Raw genomic sequence first — 15,108 nt, forward strand, 5'->3', positions numbered from 1 at the left:
GGAGTCTTAGACAAACAGTAAATACCTCACTAGAGAAATTTTTATGTTTTTGTTTTCTGCTGCAGGATTTTGTTGATCAGATCTTAAATATTTTCGGGGACCAGATTTCAAATCTGCAGTCGGCTTCACACAACAAGCTTCAGATTTTATGCAATTTAATAATATATTCTTCAACAATTTTTTTTAAAATTTATTTTATTTTCATTCGAGCGAATACTTACTTCTCTCGTACGTACGGTGTGGAAGGCGAAGGAGATAATACATTTTAGTTTGTGATGTAAAACGTTGAGATCATATTTTTTTTTTTAAATGTGTGTGTTATTTTCATTGTAGCATAATAGTTTATATACTTGTATCTAAACTCATACGTTTTTAATAAACTTTAACAATCACAGCTTTTAAATATTTAAATGGTCCGCTTTTTAATGGTTGTGCTTCGAGTCTCTAGTAGAGATTCTTTGAGCTTATTTTAAATTTTACCTTGTTTTGATATTTATAACTACATCCTTAATGCATGTTTTTATTTAATTACATATTTTTATTAAATGCTTGTCGAGAAAAAAAAGGATATTTTGAAGTGGAATTGAGGAAGTTAATTGCTTAAGAAAAATTGTATGATAAAAAGTCTATTAGCGACTGATAATATCATAATATAAATAACTTTAGTGATAGTTTTCTTTTTATCTCCATAGCCCAGTGGCTTTATTTTATGTTTTCATTTATTAATTGCTCATACAATTAAATGATTAACAGCATGTTATATCATACAATATACGATAATAGTCAATGCTGTATTTAATTGCTTACGTTTACTTATCATAGCAGTTTTAAATTTGCAATTTGTTTTAAATTTGTTTTCCTTCGTAATTTTTAATTATTAAATAATTGCAAATATTTGTTGCATATCATATTGAATTCTGACAAATTAAATGCTATATAATAATAATAATAAAATTTAAAATTTATTGAATTGAATGTATTGACTTAATGATAATCATTAATTATTGAATTTGAAAATTTCTACTGTACAATTCAAATTTGTTTTTACCAAATCAAATTAAAAATTGTAGATTAATTTTGAATAATTTGTTTGATTTTTCCTGTTTGCACTCCTGAGAAAGAAATTGTAAGTATCCTTCGCCATATTTCGATAAAAAAAATTTTTTTGTATAATTATAACGTTAAATTGAATATAACAGCATATCTTGTATATTAGATTTTTGAGTACACCTTTTAAATCTGCCTGCTAGAGGTTAATTCTCAAATTAAGATAATGTGCAAATTTAAATTAAATAAGAATTCTATGGAAACATTACATTCTTAATTTTAAATCGTTTCATAATGAAGTTTTTAAAAAAAATTAACATCCTACTAACCTTGTTTACTTTCTGTTGTTGATATTTAGGTTTAGATACGTTTCATGAGTTTCTGAAATACTTTAGTATTCAATAAAATTGTTCACTAATTTTAGATGTTTATTATTTCTAAATATGCCGAATCGCCACATTTTTTTTTAAAACTAAATTTAAAAAATTTAACTACCGCGAGAATATGCCATTTGGAATGGCAACACTTTTAGTAAACAAAATGGCGTCTTTAGCATACGAATATTCCATGTTTTTGTAATTGATTTGATATGATGGAATCACGCTAATAATCTATTAGTGACATTTCCTTATCAAATCTTCGTTGAATAAGTTTCTGACTTTTATTAGGCTCCCTTCTGTCATATGCATTTCTAAAACAGTAAAAACAAGAAATTCTACGTATAATATGACATACGATGTGTATTAATAATCGAGTTGATGGTCAAATTATATTTATTCCACTTGACATTTTTTATTCTAATTTTTAAGAAAACAACTCATAAGAAATTTTTTTAAATATTACGACTCATAAAATGGCGTTTATGTTGTTAACAATGAATACAAATAATAAAAAATACAGGGTACTGCGCTAAGGATTTCAAATTATTTGCCAGTAAATTAGCCAAATAGCAAAAGTATTCGCCAAATGCAAATCGTAAAAAATTTTTATGTATATTTTTCTTACCAGTGGAAAAAGTCATTCCCCAATACTTTCGCCAAAACACAATTTTATTCGCCTAATTTACGATTTTATCACATTTGGCCATGTGGCGAATGCTTAGCGAGTGTCCTGAAAATATTAAACAATTTGCTCAAAATGCCTTCAACAATTTGCTAGCATAAAATGCCTGACTAGAGCGAGGTACATGGGTTAAACAAAAATATAGAAATACTTCTATACTAACTCTATGTAAACAATATTTCTATTGACAGCAAATGTTTTGGAAATTTTTATATGACAAATCAATTAACATTAAAGATTACGCATGTAACTTTCAGATATCATGTCCTTATTACCGATGGAAGAATTTGCATCTATCCATATGTGCACAGAAAGTTTAATTCCTCTTTAATTTTTCTATGGCACTATAATTAAAAAATAGCATACTTAAAAATTCTAATATTAATACAGTATAATGTAATATAAAGTTACACTAATTTTTCTCAGCTGAACACTCACAGTTTACAACACAACAATTCATAGGCACCACGGTATGCGAGCAACCCAATTGGGTCGCAACCGTGGAGATGAGGAATTGGTAACTTAAATGTGATGAGCAACCCAGAAACGAATGGTATTACCAGGACGCCTGCATCATCACAATAACAGAGTCACAGACAAGGAAGTTGCCAGACAATCTATCGATTATACAATTTTTTCTTTGTCTCTGACTGATTCTTGTCAATCTCGTATAAGTATGTAAATAGTTGTATATATTTTCTCTATTATTTTCTATTTTATAACACCTGCGCAAATGTTAATATTATTCTGACTTCTGTAAATATCATTATATTTTTACCTAGTTCAATCTCAATTATGTTTAATTTCCTATTTATTTTATCTTAATTTCAACCGACTGGTTTAACTCTCATGACATTATTATTTTCTGCTTGGCACCCCCTAACCCCCTAATTGTACTCCCCCTTCGCACATTCCTCCATTATATGACTCAAAAATCCAACACATCAGTCAATGCCACTTCACGGCAGCGCCGTGAGATTTGAGCTATGCTCTAATGTTCTAATAATATAAAGTTACAATTTTCTTGTCTTTATCTCACAAATCATGATAATTACACTGAATAATTAATCAAATCAATATAAAAAGAGCCACTTCAAGGCCTTGAAAAATCATAAAACTATGACTACTTTGCATAAAGTTGTAAATGTTCTACAATATAGCTGAAATGGGAGCTAATCAAGCTTTTATCCCCGCTATTACACTATTTGTATGTAGAAGAGACATTTTAAGGTTGTCTGATTTCCACTCTCTCCACATTTTCCCCCTTTCCGTTTCCATTGTTTCCACAAATCTACAATTTTTTTCTAACAGAAGTACGTTTCAATCAGAAGTTGGCATACACGTACGTGGGGAAAAAGCAAAATTGTTGTTGTTGTTTCTAATGCAACTTGCCACACGGGCAAGCCTGCTTGGTGAAACCAAGCAAATTTAAGGCAGAGTGTGCGTTTCTTGTTTTTCAGTGGCGCCATCTATGGCCAAGAATTCGACTCCTGCCACACCATACGTCGCACCCGTTTATAGGGCGGACCCATTCATACATCCATTCATTCATCCACAGATCGTAATTTTCAAAATTTGTTGAAACCATGGTAACGGAGGGGTGGAAGGGGGAATTAGAGTGAAGCGCTATTGAAAATGGTAGAGGTGAGCAAGTACTTTTCGAAGACGCACCAGCCAGTATATTTATTTAATAATCGAGAAGACAAATTGTATGCATTACGATTTATTTCAAATCCTGAAATTAAATTTTAAAGTAAAGCTATTATCATAATCAGGCTATTACATCAAATACAGAGTGCAAACTACATTCTCCTCTTATCAAATTTTGTATATTGTAGAGATGTTTTTCAGTAACAAGCAGTACATAAATCTTTGAGCTTAGGTTTGAAAGTTGAGAATTTCCAATTATATTTTAACGTATAATACATTCAAACAGAAGGAATCTTCCTGTCAAGTTTCTAAAAATGCTCCTGTGTAACACAATATTACTGCTCAATAGTTTAAATTACATAAATTTTTCTGCCAGGATGGTGTTTTTTTTTTGTGTGTGTTTTTTTAGATTCATCAAACAGTTTTCCTCTTGAGAAAGAACAGAATTTCGATCAGGAAATCACGTCCACATCAATGAATATTCTTGTTTTTAACCAGACGAATTTCTGTTTGCATACAATAGTTCGCCTGAAAAAGGTATATGAAAATTAATCAAGAATGAAGTTTTAAAATCTTATTATAAATTTAACTTAATACTTGCATCTTTATTCATAGTTTCCTAATTTAAAGCTAATCAGGGCCCTCGCTAGGCATTCGCCACCTCCCCAAATGTGATAAAATCGTAAATTTGGCGAATAAAATTGTATGTTGGAGAATGATTGGAGGCGAAAATATATTTAAAAAATTGTTAAGATTTACATTTGGCGAAGACTTTCAAAAATTGGGTGATACCTTTGATATTTAGCTAATTTTTTAGCTAATAATTTGAAATCCTTCGCTCGGGCCCCAAGTATTTAGGTGCAACATTTATTTATTATTCTTTCCTAGTATTTTTTTCATTTTGTAATATTGTTTATTAATCCAAATTAAAGGCTTAAAACTAAAAACGCTATTCTTCTCTTTTAATGTATCCCAACAAAATTACATTTGTCATGCACTATTTCAATGATAAATATATTTAAAAAGTTAAATTTGAGGTGAATCCCGATGAAATTAAGTCACCTTGATGGTGTGCAGTAACTACACACGAAAAAAAATTTAAAATCAAACAATGTGAACAAACTATGTAAAAAAAACTAACAAATGCTAACGAGAAGAAACTCATTATTTGCTCCTCTAGGGCAGGGGGAAAATCAAATATATAAGGCAACTATTATGACTATTAAGGCAACTATCCATAATAACCTATAATATTTCCATGCTTAGATATCGCTACAATGCTGCATTGCATTGAAAAAAACGGAACTATTTATAATAGCCAATAATATTCCCATGCTATACAATGCTACAATACAATAATATATGCAATGCTGCATATTATTAATCATTCGCTGGAGGATAGCATCAAAATTGCCCCTGGTTTAATAGGTAACATCTTGCAATCAGGACTGTCTATAAACCGGAAAATAAAAAACTGACAGTAAAATCATGCAGTTTATTTTAAGTATATCTTGGTACCTAAGATTCTTTATTTATTCCGGAAATTGGTTATATATCAAATGATTTTACTATCATATATTTTTTCTGTTTTGCAAATAGCAGTGATAAAAGCTAATGCAGGACTGTAGTTATTTTTGGCAAACAACAGCGAATAAATTTTAGTATTCAAAAACATTTCTTCTTTCCATAAATGCGCTAGAAATGTGATAATTTCATTACCTCCGGGAACAACACAGCCCAGTTTGGAATGAAATTTAATTAAACATTAAAAAATCATCTTTCAAATACTCGAGTTTCTTGAAAGACTGGAGTATTTGCCCCCATATGATATTTTTGACATTTTTTTATTACACAGTGACTGGGGTGAAAATTTTTTTTAAAAAATAAGCATAACTAAGGCAGTAAAAATAGTAAACTCAATTTGCTTTATAAACTCTTATTTAACTATGTTTATCCGTCCCATCTTATAGCTTGGCGTCGTTTATCAAAATTTGAAGAGGTGCTGAATTATTATTTTTAGGTGTTTCTGGTTGAACATTTGACTTTTGTATGCCAGGCAATACAATTTTTTAAGCCCCATACACACTCATACCCTCCAACTGCTACGGAATTTCCGTAGTTTCAGAAATCTTCTTTTCAGACGGTAGCAAAATTAATGTCTTAATATTTAAAAAAAATTAATTGTAGCGTAACTTGTCCTCTATTACTTATAAAAGTGCAGGCCATATGGCTATATTTTTAAGTTCTGATAAAAGTTTTATGAGAGATCCATTTTCTTTAAAATTTCTACTTTGGTTCGCTACCACTAGAAAGAATTATTTTCAAAATCTTCATAAGTTGGAGTGTATGCATACTTACCAAATTGAATGTTCATCTTGATTTAGAATAGGCTAGATCTATCATATGGGCAATTCCATGAAAAAGGGAAAAGCATTGGAAAATTCAAATAAGAATAACGTTATTATTTTGAATGTTTCTTGAATTAGAAAGGTTTGAAGTTTGATAATTTATAATAATTTCTTTTGAGAATTTAGTTTTTTAGTGTTGGTAACCCATTGAGCATAGACATTTGCTTGTTCTGATTTGGGTGAAGAACATGGTCAGATTTTGAAAATCAGTAAACTCAGTGGCGCGACAGCCCATAGAGGGCCAAGGCCTACTGTGCCCATCTCAGTTTTCGTGACCTTGGGCTCTGGGGTGCAGGAGCAGATGTTCCGGTCAGGTGGTCAGCCGAACGCGGAACCCCCAGTGTTTAGTTCCCAAGCATGCTTGGTACTCATTTATCGACCCACTGAAGGGATGAAAGGCTGAGTGAACCTTGCCCGGCCCGAGGATCGAACCAGGGACCTGTGGCACGACAGCGCGAAGCGCTACCGCTCAGCCACTTGAAAATCAGTAAGTTAACATTATTTTCATTTCAAAATGTTCCAAAGAATAAATATTGTTTTTTACCTTTAATAGAAATATTGTGCAGTGTTAAAATAAGTTTTTGTTGTTAAATTCACGTAATTACATAAATTTCAACTAAACATTAATGCATGTAACGTAAGTTACCAAAAACTAGGAAAAGTTTTTATTTGTAAAAAAGAACAAGTGATACGAAAGTAAGAATAATATTTTTTCTTTCTTAGAGGCTAACACTGAATAAGCAGCGATAGTTTTCTTTTCAAATATTACTTATTTATTGTTTTGTCCACTATTCAATATGTGTAACGTAAGTTACTGACATGCATGCAATGTAAGTTACCAATGTGAAATGAGTCTATTTCTCTTGAAAATTGGCATATAAACTAAATAAGATGTATCCAGTTACAATACCGAAGTTTAAATAAATTATCACTGCCTTAAGATATTAATTTTAATGAAAATCTTTGCATTAAGTTATTAATTTGGGTGTTGGCATTCATATGTTTTCAAAATTAGACGAAATCTCTCGACAAGCACCAGGCAGGAGATAAGGATGTAGTTATAATTAGAGATGTTAATGGTAGCAAAAAGAAAGTACAAGCACGGCATCTTCTTCATTCAGTTCGAGAAATGCACCAAATGTTTCAAGAAGAAAATCCAGAATACAAAATTGGAAAAACTAAATTCTTTGAGCTCTGTCCAAAGCATGTCTTCCTTAGTAGCAAACTTCCAAGAAATGTTTATCTTTGTAAGTATCATGAAAAGTTCGGATTGACTAAGGAAGCCTTCAGCAAAATTCGTAATGTTCCATCTTTTGAAATGTATTTCATGTTTAGAAAAAACAGATGAGTGGAGTGTCTTATCTATTCTTAAAAGCTCCACAGATTAAAAACATTAAGATAATCTACCATTTAAAAGTACAAGAAGGCATACCAGAAGGGTTTTTTTAGTGAAAGATTTTGAAAAAGAAAATGATGAAATGATCCAAGATAAAAGCTAGGGGTTGATATATGGTTAGATAAGAGGACATGTTATATCCCGGTGTGGTAATGTCTGTTGAAGAGCAAGAATTTAAAGTCAATGTAATGGCTGCTGTAGGAATCTATTGTAAATGGCCAGAAAAAAAGAGATGAAATATTCTACCAGAAGGAAAACATGGTGAAAAGAATTGAGTCCCCTCTACTAGTTAATAACAGAAAACTTTATATGTTTGCAGTTATGTGTGAATCAAAAGTTTCTGAATTTACTTCATGTGCACTTTTCTCCCTTGCATTATACTGTTTAAATATCTTAATTTGCATTTGTACATTATTGAAATAAAAGTTTGATACAAAGTGAATTTCGTAGCGTAAGTTACCCATATAGAAAATTATATTTAATTTAACCTTTGAAATAAAATTTTAAATCTAGGCATAAGAAACATTTAAACATGTCAGAAAAATGATACATATAATCTTAATCATGTAACATTTGTATAAGAACAGAATTTTGCCTTCACGCATATTGCAAATTTTTGCTATTTCTTACTCGGTAACGTAAGTTAAAACACTAATTTTAGGTTTTTACACTGTTTAAATTGAAAAATATTAATTATTTTAATTATATTCCTTTTGGTTTTGATTGTAATTTTAAGAAATCACTTTATTTTAATGTGTGTATTAGTATTATTCGTTTGCTTTTTAGTTCTCAGGGCAATAAAGTTTATGTGAATGTAACGTAAGTTACCGTGGAATAGCCCATATACAGTTTCTGGAGATAAAGACTAATTCTTCAGAAAAATCGCTCTCCCAAAATGTAGGATGGAAGATTTTTACGGAATTAATATATTATATTGGCAGCGAATTACGTATTTTTATTATAAAATTTAGTTGTAGAGTGATTATCATCTTTTTTAAAGTTAGTATCCATTATCATACCGGCCAACCTTCACGCTCTTCAAAGAAATTTTGATCTATTAGTAATGATATAAAGCCTATAAAGTGACATAATAAAAACATGTTTTATTGACATCTTACGAACATTTTAAAAGCAATAAAATAATTAGCTGTTCCTCTTTATGCATGTTCAAGGTGTTTAAATATTAAGATAATGAAAATAATTTTAAAATGAACATATTTCATTACGAACGAAATATGAATGTTAAAATCTTATTATCAATAAAATAGAGAAATAAAATCTTACAGAAAATCCGGAAGAGTTGGCAGGTCTGTGTAATCAAAACGTAAGATTTTAACTATAAGGCAACTCTATCTGGCCTATCAATTAAACCGGTCAGACAGTAGATAAGTTATAATTCAAAGCGAAACACGTTTCTTGAAGTAAATAAATCATAAACATTGTTAAGGCCCTTCCACGGGAAAACTAAAATGACATAGAACATCAAACTGATAGCTTGATCCGTGATTGCTATGGAGATAGAGCAGTCGCCTACCAATGAGGCGAATGCCAGCAGTGGTTGGTCGACACGAATACCGCATTCGGCTGGCATCGTCGACATTGCTGACGTAAAAATATTCTCAGAGGTAGACGGATCCTGGGTAAGAGTCCCCTTGCTATCAGACTAACTATGGAGGGTTACCGTGGTTTTCCTTTCCATATAACGCAAATGGGAGGGGTAGTTCCATCAAAAAATCATCAACTTAGGCAAATTTCTCCCAATACTTAATCCAGGAGTTCCCTTGTCTTCTGAATTAGTTCAAAATTCCAAGGCTGCGTAGTTGAACGTTAGTAGTCGTAAACCCAAATAAATTGGGTCGACTGTTCAACGACGGTTATAAAATAAACTAAAAACTAATGGCTTATGTGTTGCTTATTAACCATGGGTTTGTTTCCAATCGAAATCATTTCTTCGAGGAGCCAACAATTTTTATTTTAGGAATTCTTTTTCTTATTACAAACAGTATAGGCGTTACCTGATTTTCTTTACCTCTGGATAAAATCACCCTGAGAAACCCTGAAAGAATTAAAAATTTTAATAAGGTTAATAGTATGATTTACAATAATAGGAACTATTCTACAACTTGTTCCTAACTTACTGGTAGACCAGGTGCTCCGTCATAACCTCGTTCACCCTATAAGCAATAAAATAAAACACAACAGATGAAATCTCAATCTAACTGCACTTCATGATATATATATATATATATATATATATATATATATATATATATATATATATATATATATATATATATATATATATATAGTAAAACTCACTTATGACGAGTCCTGGTTTAGCAAGAACTCGGATTAAACGAACAAATCAAAAATGCTTGGTTAGTACAATGTTAAGTCTACTTGAGCAGACATCACTTTTAATGGGCAAATCCTGCCTTTAGCGATCAATATTTCTGTGATTTATAAAATTTCTACTTATTTCCATCTCTTCAGATTAGCTAATCCCTACTTGATAAACTTTGTTTATATTCCGAAGGCAATTCAATTGAAAGTCAGTCAGTGATAAATCCAGCTAACACGTGAAACTTTTAAATATATATATATATATATATAAAATGGGATAGCTACATAAAAAGTGCCAAACTCAATGTCTCAAAAGGCTGCTTCAGATATGCTAATTAATGAATTTTCGAATTAAATAATTAAAGAAACGAAATCAGACTCATAAACGTACTGTCTATTCGAAATCAGATGAATTTTTCACACAGTTATAGCTCATTTATCCAAAGATAATTCAATTCAAACAATAGTTTGTTGTGCTTGTTCATTATTTTATTTAATAGTCGAAAAGTTTAAAGCATTTTTATATAATTTAATGCTCAAGCAAACTTAGGTGATCCAGAACTTTTTGTTTTGTTTAAAAAGTGTTAAGATAAGGCGAAAGATTAACAATTAACAACAAGGCACTCAAATCAGGCCTCCTTTAAAAAATTAAGAACGATTAGCCTGTTCACTCTAACCTATTGAATAATAGTTTTACTTCAAAGTTAACAAACTATTCAACTTTCATTTTAATTTAAAAAGGAAATATATCATAACACTCTTACCATTATTTTATTAATTTTAATAAAATAATTTTATCAAAAACTCTGAAATAAACTTGAAGATGTTGCCAAGTGTCAAAATTAACAATCTTTTATAGTTTTTGAATTTTGAAGGTCACTCTCCGATTATTTACAATAAAAAAATATTATTCAACAAATATTTTCGCATGAAAAACCTTATTTAAAATTTCATCATATTTTAGATAATTAATTTTATTAGATAATTAAAAAAGTCATAAATGTTATATTGAATTTCTTACTTTTAGTCCTGCAAATCCAGGTAAGCCACTGGCACCCTAATAAAAAGAGATCAAATTAAATAATTTTTAAAAGTAAATGCTTTGATTTTTTATCTATTAGGGACTAACTTGCTCTCTTTGTTTCACTAACGGGCCGTGACTGTCTGATGCACATTCATGATATATAGCAGTGGTTACCAACTGGCGGCCCGCGAAGCCTCTTTTTACGACCCGCGAACTAAAATATATTAGTTGTCATTTTTTTACTGACAATTTTCGCAAAAATCTACATTGGTTTAAAATACTTTTCTCGTTTAAATAAAAATCTAATTTCTTCGTTTCCATGAAATTTAACTTTCCAAAGGAGCAAAAAAATTTATTTCTCAGGCTGTGCATCCAAGAAAATATATACTCAAATACAAAAATAATCCTGTATGTTGCTCTTTTTTTTCTCCCTTTTTTTGTATTTTGTGAATATAATTTAGCACATGCGTATCAGAAATTTTCTCGAAGAAATTCTTCGATTTAATTTTTTGAAACCACTGATTTTGGACGAAATTATTTACATCTGTACATTTTGAATTTAAAATGTAAATATCTATTCTCTGGTAGTTGCAGCAGACAAACCTCAATTCTCTCATTGAACATTTTGTGTGCTAATATGTAAGTTTTGATACCAACCTTTTTAAAGTTTTATATCTTAACTATTAGATATCTGTTGCACATTAATCGTTTAATACATAGTTGCACATTAAAGTTATTGAAGCAGAGATGCCAACTGCTCCGGACACGCCAAAATAGTTTAAAAAACGGTAAATAACGACAAAGTAAATTTTGCAAATACTTGACCATTTTTGCATGCTTTTTAAAAGGCATAGCATGACTTAAGTACTATAAAGTGGTGAATTATATAAGCCTACGAATTATTTATAAATAGTGTTGGATAAAAATCCACTAAATTGAATTTATTAAACCAAGAATCACAATTGATAAACTACCACTTTAAAATATATATTTGCTGTCCGGAGCAAGTTGGCATCTCTTTTGAAGCCAGAATTTTTTAATATGCAATTAAATATTTTTAAAAATCCACTTCATATTTTAGTTTGTGATTCAAAACTTTTGTTTTGTTCAACTTGATAAAAATCTGACAGAAATATTTAATGTTTTTGCAAACATAAAAGAGTCCTATATAAAGTTTTGATAAAGGTGTTTTGAATTGTGGCCCCCAGCCTCATGTAAGTTGGAAACCCCTGATGTATAGCATTATACTTGAGAAGTCCCAATTAAATTTTCAAATTATCTAAACAAAAACTCGGCATAAAATTGACTGGTACGGGAATTTTGCAGTTAGTTTTATTATTTTTAGAGACTGAATACTATTTTCGTTATTTTAAGCAAATGAAAGAAAAAAACACACAATTGAAGAAGAGGAAAAAACAATTTACACGTTGAGCGCCCTGACAGTCATCAATGTCAGTCTTAACTCGCTCCGCGTCAGTCGCCAGTGACGACGCGAGAGTGATGTCTGGAGGAGTTTCTCTGAAAGCCGCACTACATATAGTGCGGCTTTGAGGAGAACTCCTCCAGACTGAAAGTCTGGGTTTTGTCTGCTGCTATGGTAACAAGCGAGAGCACATTTCTAATGGGGGTGAAATTGAGAAAAGAAGGCGTCGATTGATTTACTCACGACGACCTACGCTAAGATTTAGACAAAACTATTCACTCCACACCCCTATTGGAAGTGAAGCTTCCTCGTAACCACGGTACCCGCCACGACGTGAGACGGATGTCTGGAGGAGTTCTCCTGAAAGCCGCACTGTATACTCGTGTTGTTAAACTTGTTTACTATTTTATGAGCCTTAAGAGAAATGTTAAATTATAGTTTAATCCCATACTTCTTAACTAGTTACTGTCATAGAAACTACTGGTATTATGATAATAGGTGCAGTGGTAGTGTTTCGTAATATACTGATATAGTTACCTAATATAGTTACTGTGGGAAAAGGTTTTAATGACCTCAGAAGAAGATAAGTACCAAACATTCCACGAATATCGTTAACATAAACAAAAACGAATATGTCTGTTTATTAAATGAACTAATAGACCAATGAATTTCGATTTTCTTACTTTAGCTCCCTGAATACCCTGCAGTCCTGGGGATCCAGTGTCACCCTAAAAAGATAAATTGTTAATTTTAACTTGTGGTTTTGAATTTCTGAACTTATTGACAAGAAACAATGAAGAATTATTCACCTTTGGGCCTTGAAGCCCAGATGGTCCAGGATAACCTCGGTTTCCTTTCATGCCTGGAAAACCGGGAGGTCCATCCATCCCCTTCAAAACGAATTAAACTTATGTTCATCATGAAACTAAATTGAAGCTACGCAGATGAAAAAAAACTTAACTACAAGACTTATCGCTGGTTCAAAGTTAAAACGACACTTCTGCCCTTACTTCTCATGTTATTTGCATGCGAAGTGAGAGTAGAAGTGTCGTTTTAACTTTGAACCAGCTATATATCCATATCCATGTCTGAAACAATCTATAGCTATAAGAGAAGCTGAAGCAATAGAGTTAACAACACTGTAGGATGAGCTAAATTTTTGTTTTATCAATCAAACAATTACTAATATATTGTGGTTGTTGAAGTCATTATGGTGTTTACGCATGTAACGTTCTTTGTAGCGAATTGTAATTCCTAATGATTTTTATTTCTAATTTTGTATGATCTTTATTAAGAGCTTTAATCAAATTTAAACATATAACCAACATGCAGTCTTAATACAAAAATACAGTTTTTCCTGCTGATACGCTGCAATATGTCATCTAGCTGGAGGAATATGTTTCCATGTTTAAAGCTGCCATCCATCTAATTCCTTCTCTGCTGAAATGTATGGTAATTAACTAAGATGTTTCTTTCTCTATTATACTTCCCGCATTTAGATTATTAAAAATACATTTCAAAATTTAAATGCCACTTACTTTAAGCATTATGCTTAATGCAGTTTTGAGTTCCATATAATTCATAAACTTAATTTTTTTATCCGTTTGAAAGCCACGACAGAATTGCCGTTTCTAACTCTTATAACTACCTTACAACAAGTAAGGTGTTTTTGAGGTTGTTTTGAGATTGACAGATGTAAAAAAAAATATATATGAGGTAGAAAATGTTTTGCCACAAAAATAACCTCATTAATAAATCTCAATTTCAACCTCATAAAATCATCCTCATATATACCTCAGCAATACTTTTAGTTAAGATTGAGTGAAACTATTCACACATCAAATATACTTATTTGCTTGAAGTGTAGAAAAAATATCCTCTACACCTTAAATATAACCTCTCTAAGCTGGTTGCTCTGAAGTAGATTTGCATCAACCTAAAAACAACTTCAAGAGTGAATGAAACAACTTCATACGCGTCAGAGGTTGATCTTTTAAGGTTGTTTTTGAAGTCAACTTCAAATAAACCTCAAATCAATCTTAACACCTCAAAAACACATTAACTTTTTTGTAATGGTATCTACACACTTGGAGGAGGAGTACCTTTATTTACGTCACACTAAAGCTTTACGGTGGGTTATTGGCGATGGTCTAGAATTCGTCCCTGAAGAGGATCCGAAGACATTCAGTTATAATTTGGACCCTCCAGAGAGGAAATATCTCCCTCACGTGGGCAGTTAACGTTCAAGCATTTTACAATAGAACACCTTTGCCCATGGAGGTAAAAAAAAATTCTTCCATAATCGAAGATATTGTTTCATTTTAAAAACTCTTGTATATGCCACTTCATTTTAGCAGAATAGTCTAAATGAATAGTAAAAATGAAACTTACTCGCCATCCTTAAATAATTGATTGCTAACGAGGAGTACAAATTTCGCGCTTTGCTAAGAAAATATTGTTTTCTACTTTTGATTGGGTGTGACCCTTTTTTTCAATTTTCAGTATCTCATTCATTAGAAAAAAGACACAGAAGACTAAGAGAGGAGAATGGTAGTTTTGAAAGCAATTTTACACCAATTATAATAAAATTAGTTAATTTTAAAGTATATAAAAATCACTTACTGGAATTCCAGGAAGTCCAGGGGCACCATCTCTCCCCTCTTTGCCGGAAGGACCCTATATAATTAAATTAAAAAAATTCTATATCACGTCACAACTGTAATGCATAACGCGCACGAAAAAACATTTATATTTC

At 31.2% G+C, this 15,108-nt stretch overlaps 2 protein-coding genes across 4 annotated transcripts in view; both read right to left on the minus strand.

The window, feature by feature from the left end:
* The window catches only part of LOC107442625 (kielin/chordin-like protein), a 45,860-nt gene extending 44,348 nt beyond the window's left edge, over positions 1-1,512 (minus strand). The window contains exon 1 of the mRNA XM_087151038.1: positions 1,377-1,512. The gene's annotated coding sequence lies outside the window, so the exon portion shown is untranslated. The remainder of the gene's footprint in view (positions 1-1,376) is intronic.
* A 2,304-nt stretch (positions 1,513-3,816) lies between these two features.
* The window catches only part of LOC107438360 (uncharacterized), a 96,465-nt gene continuing 85,173 nt past the window's right edge, over positions 3,817-15,108 (minus strand). For all 3 annotated transcript variants that reach the window (XM_087151039.1, XM_087151040.1, XM_087151043.1), the window contains 7 exons: positions 14,976-15,029; positions 13,163-13,243; positions 13,037-13,081; positions 10,928-10,963; positions 9,702-9,737; positions 9,579-9,619; positions 3,817-4,287 (listed from right to left, as the gene is read on the minus strand). In XM_087151039.1, the coding sequence (XP_087007165.1) occupies positions 9,605-9,619; positions 9,702-9,737; positions 10,928-10,963; positions 13,037-13,081; positions 13,163-13,243; positions 14,976-15,029 (267 nt within the window). In that variant the 3' untranslated portion in view covers positions 3,817-4,287; positions 9,579-9,604. The remainder of the gene's footprint in view (positions 4,288-9,578; positions 9,620-9,701; positions 9,738-10,927; positions 10,964-13,036; positions 13,082-13,162; positions 13,244-14,975; positions 15,030-15,108) is intronic.

This window comes from Parasteatoda tepidariorum, chromosome 9 (assembly GCF_982258835.1).
Source record: "Parasteatoda tepidariorum strain Cologne lab strain chromosome 9, Ptep-v5.0, whole genome shotgun sequence".
NCBI classification, from domain to species: Eukaryota; Metazoa; Arthropoda; class Arachnida; order Araneae; family Theridiidae; genus Parasteatoda; species Parasteatoda tepidariorum.